The following is a 21181-nucleotide window of genomic DNA, read 5'->3' as shown; positions in this document are numbered from 1 at the left end:
TATAGTGAAAAATAAAAGAGAAAGGGGATACAGAGAGCCAGCGAGTGGAGGAGGGTATTAAGCAGTAGGTCAGAGAAGATCTCCCTGAGAAGGCAGCATCCGGGTAAAGATCTGAAAGAAGTGAGGGAACGAGGCCTGAGGATATCCAAGATACAAGTGTTCTAGGCAGAAGGAAAAGCCAGTGTGCAGGTCCTGAGGCACAAGCAAGGCTGGTGCGTTGGAAGAACAGCAAGAGACCAGAGTGGCTGGGGCAGAGGAAAGGAGGGAGAGAAAATTTGGAGATGAGGTCAGGAAAAAAAGATGACTTCAGTGGTCACAGGAAGTAAACAAACGCTTCCATAATTTTAGCTCTCCAAAAAGCAAATCCATTTCTATTTATACGTTTTTTCTAATAAAACTTACTCAATGAGTAAATACGAATACTTACTCTGTCATATTTAGCAACTATTTCAGCTCGCTCCTGGGCAAGTTTGAGTGCTACATCCTGGTCCGAATCTGTGGAGAGACCAAATTTAGACTAACTGTTATTTAAAGAATCATAAAGTTAATTAATTATAAAACTAAGACAAAACAAATAAAAATAGTACAATAAACCAATACTGCCTAAAATGACAAACTAGCAAAATCAAATAAACTTAAAAGGATGAGTTAAGTATCTGTAACTACAACTTTGAAATATCAACATATCAACCATTTCAATATTATATATGATATTCAAAAGAAAGCAAATTTGTTAACATAGCATTAACTTAGGGGATAATGATAAATCTTATCCAAGAATCAATTTTGGATCTAATTTCATGAAAATTAGTATTAAAAAAGAAACTGAAACTGAAAACTCTAAGTTTTCAGATGAAATCCACTTGGGTAGATGATAAGAACATTCAAGATAGCTTTTGAAAATTAAGGTGATTTGTCCAAAAAATAAACCAGCACAAGATATACTTTAGGAATTAAAAAAAAATTATTTCTCTTACAAGATGAAAATAATCATTTCTTCATTTAGCCAATGATAAGGTCCCCCTTATCAATTGCCCCAACTTCTATAAAAATCTCCAGTTTTACTGCCCACTTGCGCACGCACACGCATGCGCGTACACACACACACACACACACACACACACAAACACACACTTCTTTTTTATTACCACCAGGTATCTCAAAAACACAAATCTGACAACAGAAGTGGAGATCATAACATGAAATAGTAGGGATATAATGACACATCCCAAGTACCATAAATAAAAATGAAAGACCAACGATAGACTATATAAAAGGCACCTCTGATCAAGAAGACAAGCATTCCACTGGAAAATTGGGCAAGGATCATGAGCAAGAAATTCACAAGAGTAACAACAGCAGAAACAACTAGATTTGTGATCCTACTAGAGACAACTATATTTGTGCTCTTACTAAGTGCCTGGCAGACGGTAAGACACTTCCAGGCAGCAGATACTGTGAAAAGCACTTCATATGCCTTATCACATTTAATTCTCACAACAACACTCTAAGAGAGGTTTCATATTAATTCTATTACACAGACGAAAAAAATGAGGTTTAGAGATTTTAACCAACTTGTCTAAGGTCATAAACCTAGTAAACAGCAAAGCTGGATTCAAATTCAGACAGTCTTGACTCCATAGCCCATATTTTAACCATTACTTTATAAAAATGATTACTAAAGACACGAAACAGGACTTCCAGTTAACGATGGGAGATGGAACACACACTTTTATACCCACTCCTCCTAAAAGGCCACTAAAACGACAATGTGGGGAGTCTTTAAATCCCCTCCCTCAAAGGCCCAGCAAGTGGGTTCCTGAGGAGAGCCAGGGGTGGGCTTAAACACGGGGAGTCAGACACCCCCTGAGAGTTGAAGAGATGTGCCATGGCTGCAGCAGAGGTTGGGTGCACAGAAGAAAACCAACTCCTCACCCTCCAAAGCAGGAAACCAACATACTGCCTGAAACTGCAGAAGCAGGAAGTGGCAACAAGGCCTGTATCCAGCACTCCGAAGTAAACAGAGAAAGAATCAGCTGGGGGGTGGGGAGAGGTTACTCTATGGGGTGGGCAGTGAGGGGGGAGGAGTATACAAGTCAGCTATTTTCCAAAACAAGTCTCACAGTCTGCTGAATCTTTAAACCAAGGATAGCTCTCACTAAAATAAAATCTAAATTTAAAAGCCAAGACATGGGAAAAAATCAAACTCATTAGAAACTAAAGAAATACAAGTTTTAAAATATCCCTTTGCACCTATCTCAGACTACCAAAAATTGCAGTGCTATTACTCAGTGTTGACAACAGCGTGGGGACATCTGCAGTACCTTTCTCTGAGGGTAGACATATAAGTGTATAAAATCTTTCTGGAAAGCAGTTTGATAATATATATCAAAAGTCTTAAAAACAGGCATAACCTTTACCCGACAATTCCACCTCTAGGAATTTATGCCAATGAGGTAAACGAGCACAAGGGTGTTTATAATAGTAAAAAGTAGCAAGATGAGAGCTTGTAAATTTTTCAGTTTACTTGGGAAAAAATGTTTATGTCACTGCTTTTCTCAGTTAGACTACAAAATGTCAATATGCTATCTCTTGGGGGAAACGTGAATAAATAATAGAATGTACCAATAAAAGTACAGGCTGGTTCAGATTGTCACAGTGAACTAATGCAATCGGAAGTCTGCAATAATCAACTGAATGATATAGATATTCATTATCCTATTTCAGACTTATGAACCTCTATCAATTCCTTTTTTCCTCCTCTGCTGCCCAGCTTTAAAACATCACATTCATACTTCTACAGATGGGTATAGAAAGTAAATTAATAGAAATTAAACTCAAAGTAGAAAACTTGACTACTTATTAAATTCCATTTCCGTTATCAGAAGAGTTAAGCATGAATTTCTATGGGGATTAGGCCAAATTCAATGGATGAAGGCTTTTCTTTGAATATATACTATACCAGTCCTTTATTCCTGCCACCAGTTGTAGGAGTCTCAACTGTATTTCCAACTTAGCAATGAGAAATTTAAAAGTATAAAGGCAAGAAGTGGAAATGGGATGAAGCTGGAATGTGAAGATGAAAGTATCCCAAGAAAACATCATTATGGCAAACTGTTAGATATAAAGCTTTACGCAGATCATTTCCCGACTAGAGATTTCCAGAAAGGAAAACCTAATCACATAATAGAGGCTGTACTGAAACTGGATGAAATTGTATCCTAATTTTATGGGAAAGATGATATACTTTATCATGATTCGAACAGTTGACACTAAATCAAATAAATAAGCTCTAAATCTTGAAATTCCTTTAGAAAATTTTTACCCTTATATTTCCCCATGGGAGAAAATTTTTTAATATTAATGAATGTACAGATGGTTCTTGACCTATGACGGTGTGAGTTGATGGTATGAAAGCAAGAAGCATTCAGTAGAAACTGTACTCGACTTTTGAGTTGCGATCCTCTCCCGGGCTGGCGACGGGCAGTACCATACTCTCTCGTGATGCTGGGCAGCAGTAGCAAGCACAGCTCCCAGTCGGCCCCACGATCGTGAGTGCGAACAACTGATACACTTACAACCATTCTGTTTCCCACTTTCAGTACAGCATTCAATCAATTACATGAGAAATTCAACATTTTATTATAAAATAGGCTTTGTGTGAGCTGCTTTTGCCCAACTGTGCACTAACGTGAGTGTTCTGAGCACATTCAAGGTAGGCTAGGCTAAGCGAGGATGTTCTGTAGGTTCTGCAAATGCGTTTTCCTCACGATATTTTCAACTTACAGGGAGTTTATCAGGACATACCTCACTGTAAGTCAAGGAAGATCTGTATTCTAAAAAGAGAGTGGGTTTAAAGTCAAACTAATTTTAGAAAATATAGCCAAACCTGCTTCTTTGAAGAGATTAAATGGAAATGCCAACCTTTCCCAACACTGAGTTTAGAGACATTTAATAATCTGCGTTGTGAGGCAATCATCTTTAGAGTATGAAGTGGTATTGTATCCTGATGCAGAATTTGCTGTAGTTAAATTACGTTTCATACGGTCTCTATAGTTGAGAAGTTCATTAGGAATTACCCTAGAATGCTCCCCTTGGTTTCATTCTGATTGCTTATACCGAAATTCAGTGCAAGAACAAAGAGCGTGCCCTAAAACACTGACCACAGGGCTTCGACAGCTGTCCTGTGTCTGTGTGCAAGTGTGCACAAAGTTCCAGGCACCTATTAAACAATGACAGCTGTGTTACTTGGTACTTACAGCACATGTCATTATCAAATTTGAAAACCCTATTACATTATTCAAGCCAAATTAAATCAAGTTATTTTTATTGACTTTACACTTAATATAACAAGGTTTCAAAGTATAAGAGGCATATTTTAAGTAGTAAGGATCAAAAGACATTTGGATTAAATACTCAAGCATACAGGAAAACATCTCTGGGCACAAATTTGTGGAAGAAAATGACAACTATAGCATTTTAAGAAGCATTTTAAAAACTGACAACCATAACATTTTAAGAAGACCTCTAATTCCACTTAAACACAAGACTTCTAAGAATCAAGTATCCTCCTGAATTACCTTTTTTGAAAGCAGGCATTGTAACTTAGCATCACTAACTTAACCCCAAATCATAATCCAAAATTAGTAAACTTCAAACTCAATCCAATAAAACTGACAGCAAACCATTTTTCCCAGTGTACATTTTGACAGATGAATGTTAAAAATACAAAAATCCACAATTTCAACTTAAAAAGTACTTTACCCTTTGTTAGATAACCAGTCTGGCCTTGGGAATTAACAACCGCTTCAGTCCTCATAGAGTAAACTTATCTATTCCAAGATTTCATTATTATTTTGTAGTTCTCAGGCACACCAAGAGGGTTAGGTGGTACCTGACACATTCTGCAACAAACTGAAACAGAAAAGCAGAAGGCAGATCTACTTTAAACTATTGTGAAACAAACACAAGAAAGATGATGTTTGAGATACATTCTCAGGGAGAAAAAAGACCTTGCTGTGGTTACATGGACTATAGATACTCAAACAAAGATGATATTTGTTGAGGGTAAAAACATGTCTTTCAGGCTAGATCCCAAGTATGAACCACACCAGCCTACACCCAGCATTCCATCTAATAACAAACAGGCTTTCAACAAGCAGCTTCAGAATATCCTCAATTTCGTATTTCAGAATTAGCCATGTTCTTATTACTTTTAATAGAACTTGCCACGGGGCAACAGGAGAATTTTTATTTAAAACATTAAACTAAAGCTAAGGAGGAATGCTCTTCTTCTCAAATACATATCTTAACATAGTTTCTAATGATCATTTTTAATGTGAAAACTTCAGCCCCTGTTTCAGACACTGAGCAAATACATGCTAAATTTTGGAATGTTTCGGAAAATTTTTAAACACACCACATGTACACAAGTGAAACAAATGTTTCATGAAACAATATGTGTAACTACTGTGGGATGGCCCCGTGACATTTTCTATTCTATTTATTCCTTCCTTCTTCCCTTCATTGCTTCCTTCTTTCTTTCTTTTAAATGGGTAGCGACCTACAATTTGGAAACCACCTTGGAAAACTAACAGCCACGTTAGAGGCATGTTTATGAACATTAATTACACTTAATTGGACACTCACGAATAAAATTTATGCTCAGCTTAAGCCAGTTCTAACATTCAATATGAGCAAAAGATCTCCAAAGCATAGAGAGAGGGAAAAGTTTCAAGTCATGTACCAATGAGTAAGAACCAGACTGGCATCAGACTTCTTATCATGTAGAAGATAATGAAGCATTATTTCCAAAGTTCTGAGGAAAAAAATATCATAAACTTCTAATTCTATACAAAGCCAAACTATCAATTAAGCATGAGGAAAAAATAAAAACATTTTAAGATATTACAAGGTATGGTGAGCTGAAGAATGCCCCAAGAAGATGTCTACATCCTAATCATTGGAACCTGTGAATGTACCTTACATGCCAAAAGAGATTTACAGATCTAATTAAATAAGGATCCTGAGCCAGGGAGATTATCCCAGATCACGCAGGTGGACCCAACACAATCACTAGGTACCTTATAAAAGAGAGACAAGAACATCACAGGAGGATGTAGGAGGGGCTGGTGCAGTGGCGTAGTGGTTAAGTTCATGTGCTCTGCTTTGGCAGCCCAGGGTTTGCAGGTTTGGATCCCAGGCGTGGACCTACACATCACTCATCAAGCCATGCTGTGGCAGCATCCCACATACAAAGCAGAGGAAGACTGGCAGGGATGTTAGCTCAGGGCCAATTTTCCTCACCAAAAAAAAAAAAAAAAAAAGAGGAGGCCATAAGAGATGTGATGATGGAAGCAAAAGGTTAGAGTGATGTGAGGAAGGAAGGAAGGGATCACGAGCCAAGAAAAGTAGGTGGCCTCCAGAAGTTAGAAAAGGCTAGGTAACAGATTTTCCCCTAGTGGCCCCAGAGGGAACCTTGACACTTTGAAACTGACACTTTGACTTTGGCTCAGGAAAACTGATTTCAACCTTCTGGCCATCAGAACTGTAAGAGAATAAATTTATGTTGTTTTAAGCCACCAAGTGTGTGATAACTTGTTACACTAGCAATAAGAAACTAATACAAGGATTCAAAATTCATTGCCTATGCAACATTTCTTTTAAAAAGAATTTGAGAATATACTACAGAAAAACAGGACAACAACAACAAAAAAGAATTGACAAAGACTCTCTTCTCATCCAAACTTTAGTCAGGCTCGTCTGAGCCCTCTTCTCAACTGGGCCTCGACCCGGCCTCCCATCCCGTCTTCAGCGTGCCTAGGCCCGCTGTAGTAAGAATCCTGCTAAGTCAGTTTACGGAGAGTCCCCCTGACCGTTGATATCTGCTCACCCTGCCTGCCTTTACCACGAATACCATTAAGTCAGTTTCGCAAGAGTCCCCCTACCCTTGATGGCTCCTCTCAGTATTTCCCACTCACCGAATTCCGTACTCTGCTCATTGGCTATAAATCCTGACTTGTCCTTATTGTATCTGGAGTTGAACCCACTCTCTCTCCCCTATTGCAGAAGGCTTGAATAAAGTCTTCTTTACTGCTTTAATAAGGATCAAAATAATTTTTTCTTTAACAGAATCAAAAAGAGGGGCAGATATAGGATCCATGAAATCTCAGGAGGCTAAAATTAGACATTTCCAGATGCCAACTGTGTAGCTGCCTAGAAGCAACTGGCCTACATTAGAATACGGACTACAAGGTGTCTTCAGGAAGAAAGTGGATTCTAGACAATGCATAGATCATGGCTATTATTAGCAATACAGTAAAAGCTTACATACAAAAGAAACCAAAAAAAGAGGGTGAGAGGAATATTAGAAATCTCAAAACAAGCAAAGCAGAAAGTGATAAAAGTCACAGTCAAACATGAAGTAATGGGGGCTGGCCCCGTGGCCAAGTGGTTAAGTTCGTGCGCCCCACTTCAGCAGCCCAGGGTTCCCCAGTTCAGATCCTGGGCGCAGACTTAGCAGTGCTCATTAAGCCACGCTGAGGTGGCATCCCACATAGCAGAACTAGAAGGACCTACAACTAGAATATACAACTATGTACTACATGGGTTTGGGGAGAAGGAAAAAAAAAAAACACAACATGAAGTAAGGTACAAAGAGGCATGGCTGTGAACTTGATGGCTTATGGGAAAAGTGACTTCATGCGACCTCGACACTTTTGACATTAGGATCATATTTCCTTCCTACATAGCTCATCATAATATTTGAGATTCAAATAAATGATATCAACAGTATTTTATGATTATGTAAAAACTGTACTGGCTTTTAATGTTCATAAGCAATGTATCAATTTGTCGATATAGACAAAGTGTCTAAAACTAAACTCTGATCTGCGCCATCCCACTGTTACCTACCAAAAATATTCTCCACACTATACAAGAATCAGCAGAAATGCATGCACACACACGTATATTTAAATCTCCCTTTTCTATTCAAAAACTAGAATCATTCTATAAGTTATTCTACACTTTACTCTTTTCGGTTTAACAGTACACCTTGGAGATTGTGCGTGTTAACACCTATAGATCGACCCAGTGGTGTGCCAATAAAGGTTCAGCAATAGGTTCTTGGAGGGAAGAAGTAGAGGCTGTGATCCCTGGTTTGTGGCATCTGCCCATTTCCACACTGCAGATACTCCCACTATGGTGGCCACTGACCAGGCTCCACATGTGCTGTCACCGAACGCAGAGTTCAGGCTGACTCCAAGACATCAATGGATCTACCTCAACCTTTTTCACAGCTGTGAAGTTTCCTAATGCATTAACATAATTTATTCAACCAGTCCTCTCTTAGCAGTCAGAACCAGGATAAACTGAGAGAGTCACTGTGTTACGGGAGTTACACGAAACATCATGAGGTAAAGAGCTTTAATGGGCAATGGCGAGCAAAGGCAAGCTGAAAAAGGGGGGAAGCAGAAACTACCAGCAAGCTGAGAAAAGGCAGCTGTTGCAGAGAGGAAAACACTACCTGATATGCAGAGCAAAGCAGTCATCATCAGAGACCTTTTAGCCTGAAAAAAGACAGAAGAGGCCATCCCTGAGCTGCTTCACGTTTCAGGTCCTGATGGCTTTCCTTGCCAGCTCAATGTATTCATACAGCAAATGCTTTTCTCCTGAAATAATGTGAATAGGTTATTCACGTCTGTGATTGGAGTTCCTTAACTCCATCTCACCTTTCAACCAAAAGAGACCGTAAGTATCAACGGTGCCTGAGCAATGGTTTCAGTTATTTGTGATCACTTTCTTAGTATACTATGGACTAGGATCTATCAAGAATAAAGATGTTTTTAATGGTAAAATCTTAATAGGCACCACTGCTAAAAACTTCAGCATTTCTTTTGCCATGCTCTAGCTCCAAGGCTGGAAGGGATGCTCAGAGGAGGAATAAGTAGAGTTACGCAGATCAACATCAAAACATAACTACCAGCAAACAAAATAAAGGAAGGTGCACTTAGTCACAAGAGAACCTGAAATATCACTTACTTTAATTGGTCATTCTGTGCGAGATGAAATTAAAAACATGCAACTAAAAGTTGCATATACCTCCCCTCCCCCTGAGAAAGCTGATTCTGCAATCGCATCCCAGGATACCAAGGTATCCTAAGCCAATGACACACCAGGGGTCCTGCAGGAACAGACCCAGCATCTCCTCCTGCCGCTTTTATTCCCTCGGCCGGGAGGGAATCTATAATCCAATACTCTGTTGCACTCCAGTCCAGTCCCATTCCCACCTCATAACTCCATTAATTCCATGTTAAACAAATGTCTTATCGAAAAATGCACAACCTTAAAAACCCATTTATCTCCTTCTTCCTTCTTGCACTAGGGTAATAATCTCAGAAAAATCATTTGGCTTCCCTCCCTCTTTCTTCTGTTCACCTGGGAACAACACAACAACAAAAGATTCTGCAATTATAAAACAGTATAAATAATCAGGACCATGGAAGGGACAGCCCAAGGCTTTCTGAAAGCTAAATACATGGAAGAACCAAGGCCATAAACCCAAAAGTCCTCCGAAATGCCCAGGTTTCCTCTTCCAAAGAGCCACATGAGGACCCATCTACATTGTCACATGACTCTGGTTTAAAATGCATTGTCTGATAAAATAAAAGCATTCAAAATAACCCTAAACGCTCTTCAATTTCAGATTTTAATTATCAGTGTAAATATGATTTTTACCTTTCTATTAAAAATATTTCTATCACTACCAGCATTACATCAACATTTTCTATTATATCATGCTTTAATAGCTTTTACATTTTTCATTAAATTTGTAGCACATATTTCTTCAAACAAATTCTTATACAGAAGCCAAATTTTCAAGCAAGGAGGGTGAGTGGGGCTGAGGAGAGATGCAGCAAGGTTCTCCTAGCCTGACCTCCCTCTTTCCTCCAGTGACCACAGGACCTCTGCAGAACTGACAGTGCTAGACAGTCCAAGCAAGTAAGCGACCTTCTTTACTCAGCACGTTTCTAATCTAGTGCTCACACGATTTCTCTTCCAATTAGTTTCCCAATCGCCATCTCAACTACCCTTTCATAGTGTTCCCATAATTGTCCAGGCCCTCCTCTTCCTTTTACAAGTAAAAACATCAACATTTTATCATTGGTAGGTTGTTTGTTTTATTTGTAAGCATATATTTTTAAGAGCTTTAAGAACAGGACACACCTCCAATATTTTAAACATGGAACACTGAGCATCAAGTAGATATATAATATTTCTATAACTAATAAAATATTTAAAATTATACTTTTGGCAACAATTCTGGGGCAGGCTTCTATTACCTACTTCCTAATTTCTAGAAAGACGAGGAACAAAATAATTTTTAAAGTCCTAGAAACAGTTACTGACCAGGATTCATTGTAATAGAGAAGGAAATTATTTTCCTCAAATTTAATCATGAATGCTCGGCAGCGTCTACATGACCTGCCTTACCGCTGCCCATTGCCATAAAGGTAGAACTGGCCACTGCTTCTTTGGATCTACTGTATTTCCAATCAGTTACCTCTAACGTTGTATTGAACATATTTATTTCCATGTCTCTTCTATTAATCTGTCATCTCCATGAACAAAGGACAGTATCTCATTCATCCTGGAATCTCCAGTATCTATCACAATGTCCAGCACATGGTAGCTGCTCACTAAATATTTCTTAAAAGGATAAAAAACTTACCCAAAATTAATTATTAATATGAATTATTCAACCAGGTAAACACTTAATATATCAATTTATTTTTAAAATTAGATTTACAAGCTATTTTCTTTTTTTTATTTTAATTTTTTTTCCTTTTTGTCCCCAAAGCCCCCCAGTACATAGTTGTATATATTTTCTTTTTTAGCTGTGGGTCCTTCTAGTTGTGCGCATGTGCGATGCCTCCTCAGCATGGCTTGATGAGTGGTGCCATGTCTGCGCCCAAGATTCGAACCAGCAAAACCCTGGGCCGCCAAAACACAGCGTGCAAACTTAACCACTCGGCCATGGGGCCAGCCCCTAAAAGCTATTTTCCAGTTACACCTTCACTGCAAAAAGTACACCTTTGCTAAAGATTCTTAGCTTCCTCATATATTTTATTGTGTTTTTAAAATTCTATTTCAAGGTGGCACTTAACATTTTGTTAAGACTCTAAAATTCAGACATGAGAAGTCATAATCTATTTCTGACTAGCATTTCTAATTATTACAAGTCCTTCATATCCATTAAGGAATAAATGAATGAGTGGATGGATGGATGAATGAATGGATAGGTATACAGATGGATGAATGAACAAATGAATGCACGCATGCAGGGTGCTCTTGAAAGATGAAGGAAACCAGAGCCTTGTTACGTCTGTTCCAACCTACTCCTCTCCTCACACTTTCCCTTTATCTGTCGCCCCAATCTACGCAGAGAACTCCACAGTCTCACTTTCTTTACTGGAAGGTCATGTTCACTTGGCTATGTGTGGTTCCATCTTGCTTCAAGTCCACATGGAGGGACTCCAGCTGGAGTAACACTCGGGAACTCTCTCCCCACTCTTCCCTCACTCCTCTCATGGAGGAAGAAGGACTCCCAGGGTTGGCTTGGCTGAGCTCCTTGCTTTCTTTCTCACCCACCCTGTCCCTGGGTGCATGCCCTCTGATCTGCTCTCCAAGCAGGAAGGCACCTGTCCTGAGGGGAGGCCTGCAGTTGCTCAGCTATGCCAGTCACCCATGAGTAAGTCTGTCTAAGTTAAGACCAGCTAATAAGTCCTTTTACTTCAGGTTTAATGTCATGCCCTCCAATCAGCCAATGGAGGGGCCATTTTGAGCTCCATTTGTCAGTCTCTTGTGTCTTACTTGTCAAGAAGAAGAAATAGTATCACCACTGGTTCCCTAGAATTCCCAAAATCAGACTGGTAACTCCTACATTTAGGTGTAAGACGATTCACAGAAAAAGAGGACAAGAAATAATGCAACAATATTTAAATACCATTACTACTGATGAGAAATATAATTTCTAGTTGCTGAGTATGAACATAATTCCCACAACTGGGGGCAGGGTTGAATGACAAAATTACCAACAACAGATACTTAGAACCAAGACAAGCGTATGAGTCATTTTACTCACTTAACCCCGCCTACAGTTGCTGGCAAGCTCAAGATTATACTTGAGCTGCTTTTCCAGCAGTATGATTGTTTTAAGAGATGACACAAGTCTGGTTTGTAACAACTCCTCATTGGCAGATACTTTATAACCTGTTTAGCAAGTGTTTACTATGTGGCAGACAGAGTGCTGGGCTTTACTAGGCATATCTCACATAATTCTCACAAGAACCTGCTGCTAGTTTTATGACTATCCCAGTCTACATACGGGAACCGGAAGTGTGGAGAGGTTAAGTGAGTCAGGTCCTATGGGAAGTAAGGAGCAGAGCAGGACTTAAAGTCAGGCTGTCTGACTTCAAAGCTCTGTTTCTAACCACCAGGCTGCTTTGCTGAAGGGTAAGAGGCTGACCTTTTATATTTCTTCTCATCTCTGCTAGTCCCTACATTTGTTTTCTTAGAAACAAATCTATCTGCGATTCCTGTGAGTTCTTAACAGTTGTGTTTTCTAGCTTCCAGTAGCCCTCCAATCTTATCACACTAAATTGTCGATTATTTGTGCAAAATGAAGACCAATGGTGTTGTACAGAATCCAAGAACTATTTATATGAAATACTCTCTGTATTCATAAGCAACTGTATCTCCTCTATTATAAGTTGTATTTTATAGGATAATAAAAGGAAATGATTGAGAAATAATGCAAAAAAATGGACAGAATAATCACCAAATGGATAGTGAAGTTAACTTTACTAAAATACTTTATGCTTTTACTAGATACTAAGTCAAATGTCTTCATGATTAATTTCTATGATTATAGAAAGAATTCTGTTGAATCTACTTCATTTACCTAACTTTCACAACTCTTTCAGCTCATTCAGAATTGTAAGCATGTACAGTTAATTCATTACAATAAAAGTTTGTGTTGAATTCAGCACAATGGGTATTAACAATAAATGATGCAATTGCAGCAAATTCTTGTAGACCAGATATAAGACAAAGGGGACAGAAGCGAATTCATAGACTGCCCAGCCTAATAGTAAATAACTAATTCCACAGATAGTTTGACAAATCCTGTTCTCAACTCAATGGTAATTTTGCTACTCTTTAAATCAAAATGATATGTAAAAACCAAACTGTGCCCGAAATGGCATACAAACTCAAAAACTAAGTATTACCTAGAACAGCTGAAAGTAGCACATAAGAACAACTGTATTAATACATCAATAAAGGTATGCACTATGCAAGTATTATTTGGTCCCTGGATGGCCCTTAGGTTCAAACTGGAATATAAGGCCATCAAAAGTCAGCAATTTGGGATGTGACAAATGTAAGTGTTCATATCACATTGAAGCTGTCATTCATTCCATCATTTAAAAAAAAAAAAAAAAAAAAAGGAGTATCCTAAGCTCCAAGCATGGCACCATGCAATTCTCACAACATACAGCTGCATTCAACACTTCTCACCAAACACACCCTAAGAACGTTATATATAAGTATCTCTTAGGTGCATGTGTGTTTAATATGATACGTATCCTTTACATTATGTTACTAATGTTGTGTTAGGGTGACTTGTATAAGTAAAATTTATTTTCCATAACAAACACCAAAAGTGCTGTACAGATATGGTAGTCACTGATCACGAATCTAGAAGAATTAAGTACCAACTAAGAGCCAGACGCTTAGGTAATAGCTGGCAGTGATTCTGCACAACCTAAATGTTTTATCTACATTATTTCATTTAATGTCCTCACATCAAAACTATGAGGTTGGTAGAATCATTGTTCATTTAACAGATGAGGAAACTGTTAGGTTAATTAACTTGCAAAGAGTACACAGCTTTGAAGTACAGAAGTGGCACTGGGACCAAGGCAGTGAGTCTCTAGAGTGCTCTACTAACTCCACATGGTCTTTGAACAAAGAAAGTGGCAGGCAAGTGACCAAGAGAATCGGTTAACAGGGATCCTCAAAGTAGCATCAAATGGGGGCAGGAGGCCAAGGAAATGCTCTCCAGTCAACCGGAAGCCAAGGAGGTGTTTCTGAACAGAAGAGGCCAGAAAAGCTGCAGAGAAAATGAAGACTACTGACGAAGGAAGAAGAGTTTGCTTATTAACAGCTCACATTTGTTGAGCTTTTACAATCCATCAGGTACTGTGCCAGGTAAATATATCACCTCATTTAATATTCAAACAGCTCTCTTATCATTTACATTTTACAGATGAGAAAGTGAAACAGTGAAACAGTTTCCACAGTGGATATCCTACTCCAATACAAGGAAAAATCATCCTAGATCTGAAAATGAAGACTTCCCAAAATTAATTATGCCTGTACACTTTCAGATATCCAAGTTTCCAAGGTTTCACTCCACTGATACCATAAAATTGTCATAGAGTTTTAAGGATATAAAATGCATTTTGACAGCATCCAATTATTATAAACAAGCAAATTTTTCCAAAAGCTAAAATGGGGCAGCTAAACATTGTTTTCATAGTCAACTAGAGACAATGAGCTTATTTTTTTTATGCTTCACTAAATCATCAACGGTGGAAAACAGAACAAAACAAAACAAGCCCCCAAAAAACAAAACTCAATGAACAAAAAAAGGACTGGAATGAAATGCATCAAAATACCAACATTTTAACCTGAGAGGGAAATATGAATAATTTTATTTTCTTCTTACACTTTTGTATTCTTTTCTGAATGATCAATAATAGGCATATGTAATATTACTTTTATTATAAAATATATCTTTTAAAAATATAAAGATAGATCAGATTGATACCGTAAGTTATAAAATTTTAAAAATTTTTTCCAAATACATTTCAAGCTTTTTAATAAAATACTGTGCTGCCTGAAAAACAAATTTGCTCTCCAATTTTCTTATGAGGTTTTAGATGAAAAGCTATAAAACAATTTTTGAAGGAAGTCATCTACAGCCATCAGAATAATTCTGCCCAATCTCTATGGATACCTACCAGTTCCACTTGGAATACCTAGTAGTCAGTCATATAAGTTAAGGAAAATCAGATTAAGAACATAAAGACCAGGTTTCCCTTGGAAAAATGAGATGGATTAAGCTTTCTGATATTCACTAATTCAAAAATCATTGAGCACCAATTATTGCCACTGTACCTAGCTACTGTGAATACAAACATGGATAAAACACAGTTCTTCAAAAAGATCAGTCTCCTGAGGGAGTCAGACACATAAAGAATCAACTGTAAATGATGTGATCAGTGCCCATTAACAGATCTCTTTCTTAAACGCTACAGAGCAGCTAATAGGAAAAGAGCAAAGCCAGAGAAAGACTTTACCTACAAGGCAAGATTTGACGCTGCCTTTGCCTTAAAAGAATGATAGAAACTCACCATCTGGACAAGGAGAGAAAGCTTCTTAATTAAAAAGCTGGAGTCCACAGCAACAGGTACAGCTATTTCAACAGCACCCACCTCAACAGTTAGGTAGGAAAGATCAGTCTTTACACTTTTACCACTTCTCCTTCCCCTTCTTTTTCATAATATCCCCCCCACCACCACTGGAACAGAAGGTAATCCCTTAGAGCAAAAGTTAAGGGTATGAGAAAAATAAGAAAAGGAAAAGATTTAGGGATTAGAAATTCATTTGAAGACATAAAGAAAGCAAAATAAACTTAGTAAAAACTTAACTCATGTTTTGATACTACTAATATATCATTATTCCCTGGGTATTAAATCATTACTATGTGGGTCACTCAGAATTGAATGACTCAGATAATGGCAACTATAAGCCTTTTTTGGGGGGCCAGCCCCATGGCCAAGTGGTTAAGTTCGCACGCTCCGCTTCGGTGGCCCAGGGTTTCGCCGGTTTGGATCCTGGGCGTGGACATGGCACCGCTCATCAAGTCATGCTGAGGTGGCATCCCACATGCCACAACTAGAAGGACCCACAACTAAAAATACACAACTATGTACCGGGGGGCTTTGGGGAAAAAAAGGGAAAAAAAAACAAAAAAAAGCCTTTTTTTAATGATGCAAATTCTGCTCAAAAAGCAAATTTTAAAAACAAATTTAAGCACATCCAAATGTATATTCCTTTAATTTTATGAACCATTTATATAATCTTCCATATACCAAACTGAATATATTTGAGAGAAACAACAGTAGTAGAATGTAGATTTCCAAAGAAACTTGCACCATTATATTCAGGATTTTTAAAAAAACAATAATAATCTTAGATGTAACTGATCCATAAAAGAAGAGGAAAGCACTGCCACAGGGCTCCAGGTGACATCTCGTCTGGAGGTCCTGAAAATTCACATTTAGGTTTCTGTACTGAAACCTATACATCCTATCCCTATCCTAATGACTCACTCTCAATCACCTGGCCAAAAACTTATACACAGGTTCAGCCAGAGTCTAAATGAATTTTTCACACAGCAGTCAAAGACTAAAGAAGTCATGAAGTGGGAAAAAAATCTTCTTCCAGAATGTCATACTTGATGAGTTATGCCAATTTCCACCCGAAATATCACCATACTGCAAGGAGATGAACTATAAAAACATGTTTTACATAAAGGACCTGCTATCCTTCTTGTTGCGGAAAACACTTCTTAGAAAGCATGGTCTCCAACTCATTGAGTAAACCATCTGAAATTATAGAATACATTTATAACAGCAACCCAAATTTCTCTTTTATAAGGAAACAAGCATGACCTACTTCATAATGCAACAAAAAAGACTGGGAAACATAAATATCCATCAGTTGAGCTGTTAAATATTATGAAGCAAAATCAGGCACTGATGTGGATTCATTTCCAAGATATACTGTTAATAAGGGGGGAAAAAGGGCAAGATTCAGAACAGTGCCTATAACACACTGTTGGGGGTTAGGGGTGCACATAAATACACAACGTTAACAGTGGTTGCCCTGGGGGAGGTTAAAACTAGGTGGTGCTGGACGAAAAGGATACTTGTTTTTTACTGGATAACCTTTAGTACACCTTGAATTGTTTACATGTACATGTACTACCTTATCAAAATATAAAAATAAAATTTTTAACAATTGTAAAGATAACAAGAGAAAAATCCCTCCTCAGGAAAAGGTTGAAGATTTAACACTACCCCAAGAGAGCTACTTCTGCACAAGCAACCGATCCAGTCTCTACTGTGCCCTTGCCCAAGCCTCCAGTGATAAGAAACATCAGGAGGGTCAAGTACAAGGCCACCTCAGCTTTTTTTTTTTTAAAGATTTTATTTTTTCCTTTTTCTCCCCAAAGCCCCCTGGTACATAGTTGTGTATTCTTCGTTGTGGGTTCTTCTAGTTGTGGCATGTGGGACGCTGCCTCAGCGTGGTCTGATGAGCAGTGCCATGTCGGCGCCCAGGATTCGAACTAAGGAAACACTGGGCCGCCTGCTGCGGAGTGCGCGAACTTAACCACTCGGCCACGGGGCCAGCCCCCCACCTCAGCTTTTTTTGATGAACGCCTTCACGTTCCAGCTTTCTTTAGTATGGCTCTAGAGGAAGGAAAGGAAGAATATAAATTCAGAGACGGAAACTATGCCAAGGGCACAACTACTTCTCACTCGTGACGAAAAGAAAACCAATTAATACTCTCTTCTCCAGCAGGTCACGCAGGCAGGGGGGCTGTGACAGTGCAGAAAGAGGAGATTAAGGATCTATATTCTATCTTCTGCAATATGGATAGAAAACCAGGCCCAGAGAAACACATCATTATCCACTACAGCAATTCGTAAAAGGGTCCGCACTTTACTGAGAACTGCAAAAATTAAACAAAGGATAATACAAATGCCAAAGTCACTACATTTGATGCTATTAAGGGCTGGTTCAAATACTTTAAAAATAAGTACAAGCCAAATGACAAAATTTACAGGAGAATCTGCCTCAGCAGATCACACTACAACTTCCCTGATAATTCACTTACCAGATGAGATTTTTACTGCTGACAAGTCTGAATTGTTTTGAAATAGATGTCTTACAGACTTTCATTTATAGTGGTTTTAAAATACCTTTAAAGCCTTTTAGAGGGTACTTTTTCCTTTAAACTCATTTTCCATGACACTGATCTTGCCAACTGTACTTTCGCCAACAGCAGTCTTTTTCAAGAACTTTAACAAACTTGCTGACAAACATTACATTACTATCATCGTGAATGCTAAGTTGCTTTGACTGACCATTTTTAATTCAGCCAATCTAATAGGTTCTTTGATTTCTATTAAGACACAGTATCTGCCCTCAAGATGTTATGACCTTGTAAATGAATAAAACAATCTTTACCACTAGAGATGTGTTCTCCATAGGCCCTTACCAGCAATGAGAGAAAGGCAACAGTAACAATCCTTCTTAAAGCACGTCACACAACCTACGGGGACACCCTGATACCGTACAACACAAACTGTTTCTAACATGACAAGAAAATGACAGAGCATTTAATGAAGTAATTATAAGAGGTGATTATGTGAAGAGAGAACAGAATTTTAGTGAGATCATTTTTGTTTGCTTCAATATTATAATGAGAGCCAATCTGGATTTTTCTTCTAGGAGATGCCTTCATTTTGACTTATGTTCCTCTAGAAATCTACGCATCAGAAGCCCAAATTGCTTGGCAAGCATACTGGAATGCCAACAGAAACTAGTTAATTGCCTACTTCCTTTTAAATGCTACCAAGCACCATAAATCTTGTGGAAAATGTGGTTATCTTTATTTATAATATGCTTTAGAAAGAGCTTTCCTACTGAATTATGTCTGGAATGTGTGTATATATGTAAACACATGCAGCTTTCCGTAAATCTAGTCAATAAATCCACAATAGTCTGATGGATTCATTTAACAAATTAAAATGAAATCAATACTGTTTCACAAAATTAGTCCATATGCCAGTGATTTTACTCCATTTATGCTTTTGTTTTTGTCCAATTCCACAGAACTCCTAACTGCTCGACCACTTATTATTGACATAACCTTGAGCAAGTCGCAACGAGCGCGAGCTTGTCTCCCTGTCTGTAACACAAAAACAATGACGGCAACAACAAGAGCAGCACCTAACACTAAACGTCTACGCTGTGTCAGGGACTGTTCTAAGCGTATTATAATGTTCTAAGCACATATTCTCAAGCACATGGTCACATGTAAACTCAAACCCTGATGCTCTGTCTGGCGGTTAGGATGCAGCACCGTCACTGCCGTGGCCCAGGTTTGTTCCGGTCAGGGAACCACATCACCCATCTGTCTGTCGCTTGTCAGACTGTAGCAGCTGCGTGGTGCTGTGATGCTAAAAGCTCTGTCACCGGGATTTCAAATACCAGCAGGGTCACCCATGGTAGATGGGTTTCAGTGGAGCTTCCAGAATAAGAGAGACCAGGAAGAAGGACCAAAAAATTGGCCATGAAAAAATCCCATGGACAGCAGCGGAGCACTGGCTGATACAGCGCCAGAAGGTGAGAGGATGGGCAAAAAGTCCAGGCAGGGTTCTGCTCTGCTGTCCACAGGGTCGCCAGGAGTTGGAATCTACACAATAGCACTAATGGCAAAACTCAAACAACCCTATGATGTAGTCACTATTATTATCACCAAATTACAGATGAGAAAAGGGAGACATTCAGAAGTTTCTAAAGGTCTCATGGCAGATGGTCCAGAATCCAGAACCCACACTCTAAATCGTTAAGATACAGCTGTCTAAAATTGTAAGACGTTTCCTGCCCAACTTGTAGAATTCTTGTGAACATCACATTTAATTGAGCTCACACAAGCATTGTAAAACTTTTAAGTGCTACATAACCATATTTATTATTAATAAAGTCTTAAAGACAAGATTGATAAAATTGGCTGTGGAGGTATCTAAACAAAAATTAAAATTAAAAAGTTAAAGGAATTAGAAAAAAGCTTAAAGTGTATCTAGCTCCATCTCCCACAAATAATGACATCCCCTCCATAATATTCTTAATAAGCGATCACGTAATTTCTCCTTTAATGCTTCCAGAGAAGAAAATCTCACTAGCTCCCAAGTCAGCCTATTCTACCTTGAAATGTTCTAACTATTATTAGAAATGTCTTCCTTTTAGTTCTAAACAAAATTAGGCTTTTCCACATGACAAGCCTATAAATACACGTCACTGAGATATTCACACTGATCAACACATGACATTTTATTAAAGTCTCCTTTGCAATTTGACACCCACATTCAACACGATACCCCAGAACAGGTCTGACATGAGGAAAACAACAGCTCTAGCACCTCCCTTGACCTGCAACCGAACTCTTCACTTTCCTTTTCTGGCGGGCAAGTCAATTTAATGGGCTGATCTTCAGCAGATATTTCATTAAAATCTCTCAATCCTCTCTTAGGAGCTGTCTCAATCTCAGCGTAGAACATGACATTTTATCATTTTTAATTAAACCTTTTTTTCATTTTGGACCATTATTCTAGCCTATAGAGATCTCTATAAATCTTAATTTCATCACCTTACTCAAGCTATTTCTGTCAACCTTATACCTTCCCCTTTCCTTCATAAATCCAACGATTATAACTAAATTTTCATCCTAGCCACTGAAAAACTGTTGAATAAGCTAAGACCCTAGGACATACTGTTAAAGATCTTTACTCTGACCGATGTAAATATGTTAATTTAACTATGGTCCATCAAGCAATTACAAAATCCTTACATGACCTATCACTTCTTTTAGTCCACGGTGGCATCACAGAAGACTTTATCAAATACCTTTCTAACACCCAAATAAAACCTATCACTGACATTTCCTTACGTTGTCTATTCGACAACAAAAAAAGTTGCACTAGTTTGTTCTTCTTATACCCAGAAAAGCTCCGAAAGATCACCGTTTCCTTTTAAACCCATTCATAAGCCATTACTTAATAAAATATATACTTACCAATAAAACCAAGCCAGAATTCTGATTAGAATTAGCATGAAGTTCAATCGTTTCTAGTTACAAGAATCTACCCTTGCTCCTCTTTTGAATCCAGTCTTCTGGTACCTTCTTAATGTCCTATTACCCTGAATAGACTATTCACAATTATTCTAAAATAGTCTGAGACTATAACTCATCTAATCC

General features: G+C 38.3%; 1 protein-coding gene across 5 annotated transcripts in view; it reads right to left on the bottom strand.

The window, feature by feature from the left end:
- Window positions 1–21181, bottom strand: part of USP6NL (USP6 N-terminal like) — a 256580-nt gene that overhangs the window by 70109 nt on the left and 165290 nt on the right. For all 5 annotated transcript variants that reach the window (XM_046678691.1, XM_046678690.1, XM_046678694.1 and 2 more), the window contains one exon: window positions 428–495. In XM_046678691.1, coding sequence (XP_046534647.1) covers window positions 428–495 — 68 coding nt within the window. The remainder of the gene's footprint in view (window positions 1–427; window positions 496–21181) is intronic.

This window comes from Equus quagga, chromosome 12 (genome assembly GCF_021613505.1).
Source record: "Equus quagga isolate Etosha38 chromosome 12, UCLA_HA_Equagga_1.0, whole genome shotgun sequence".
NCBI classification, from domain to species: domain Eukaryota; kingdom Metazoa; phylum Chordata; class Mammalia; order Perissodactyla; family Equidae; genus Equus; species Equus quagga.
This window is presented reverse-complemented; position numbering and strand designations above follow the sequence as displayed.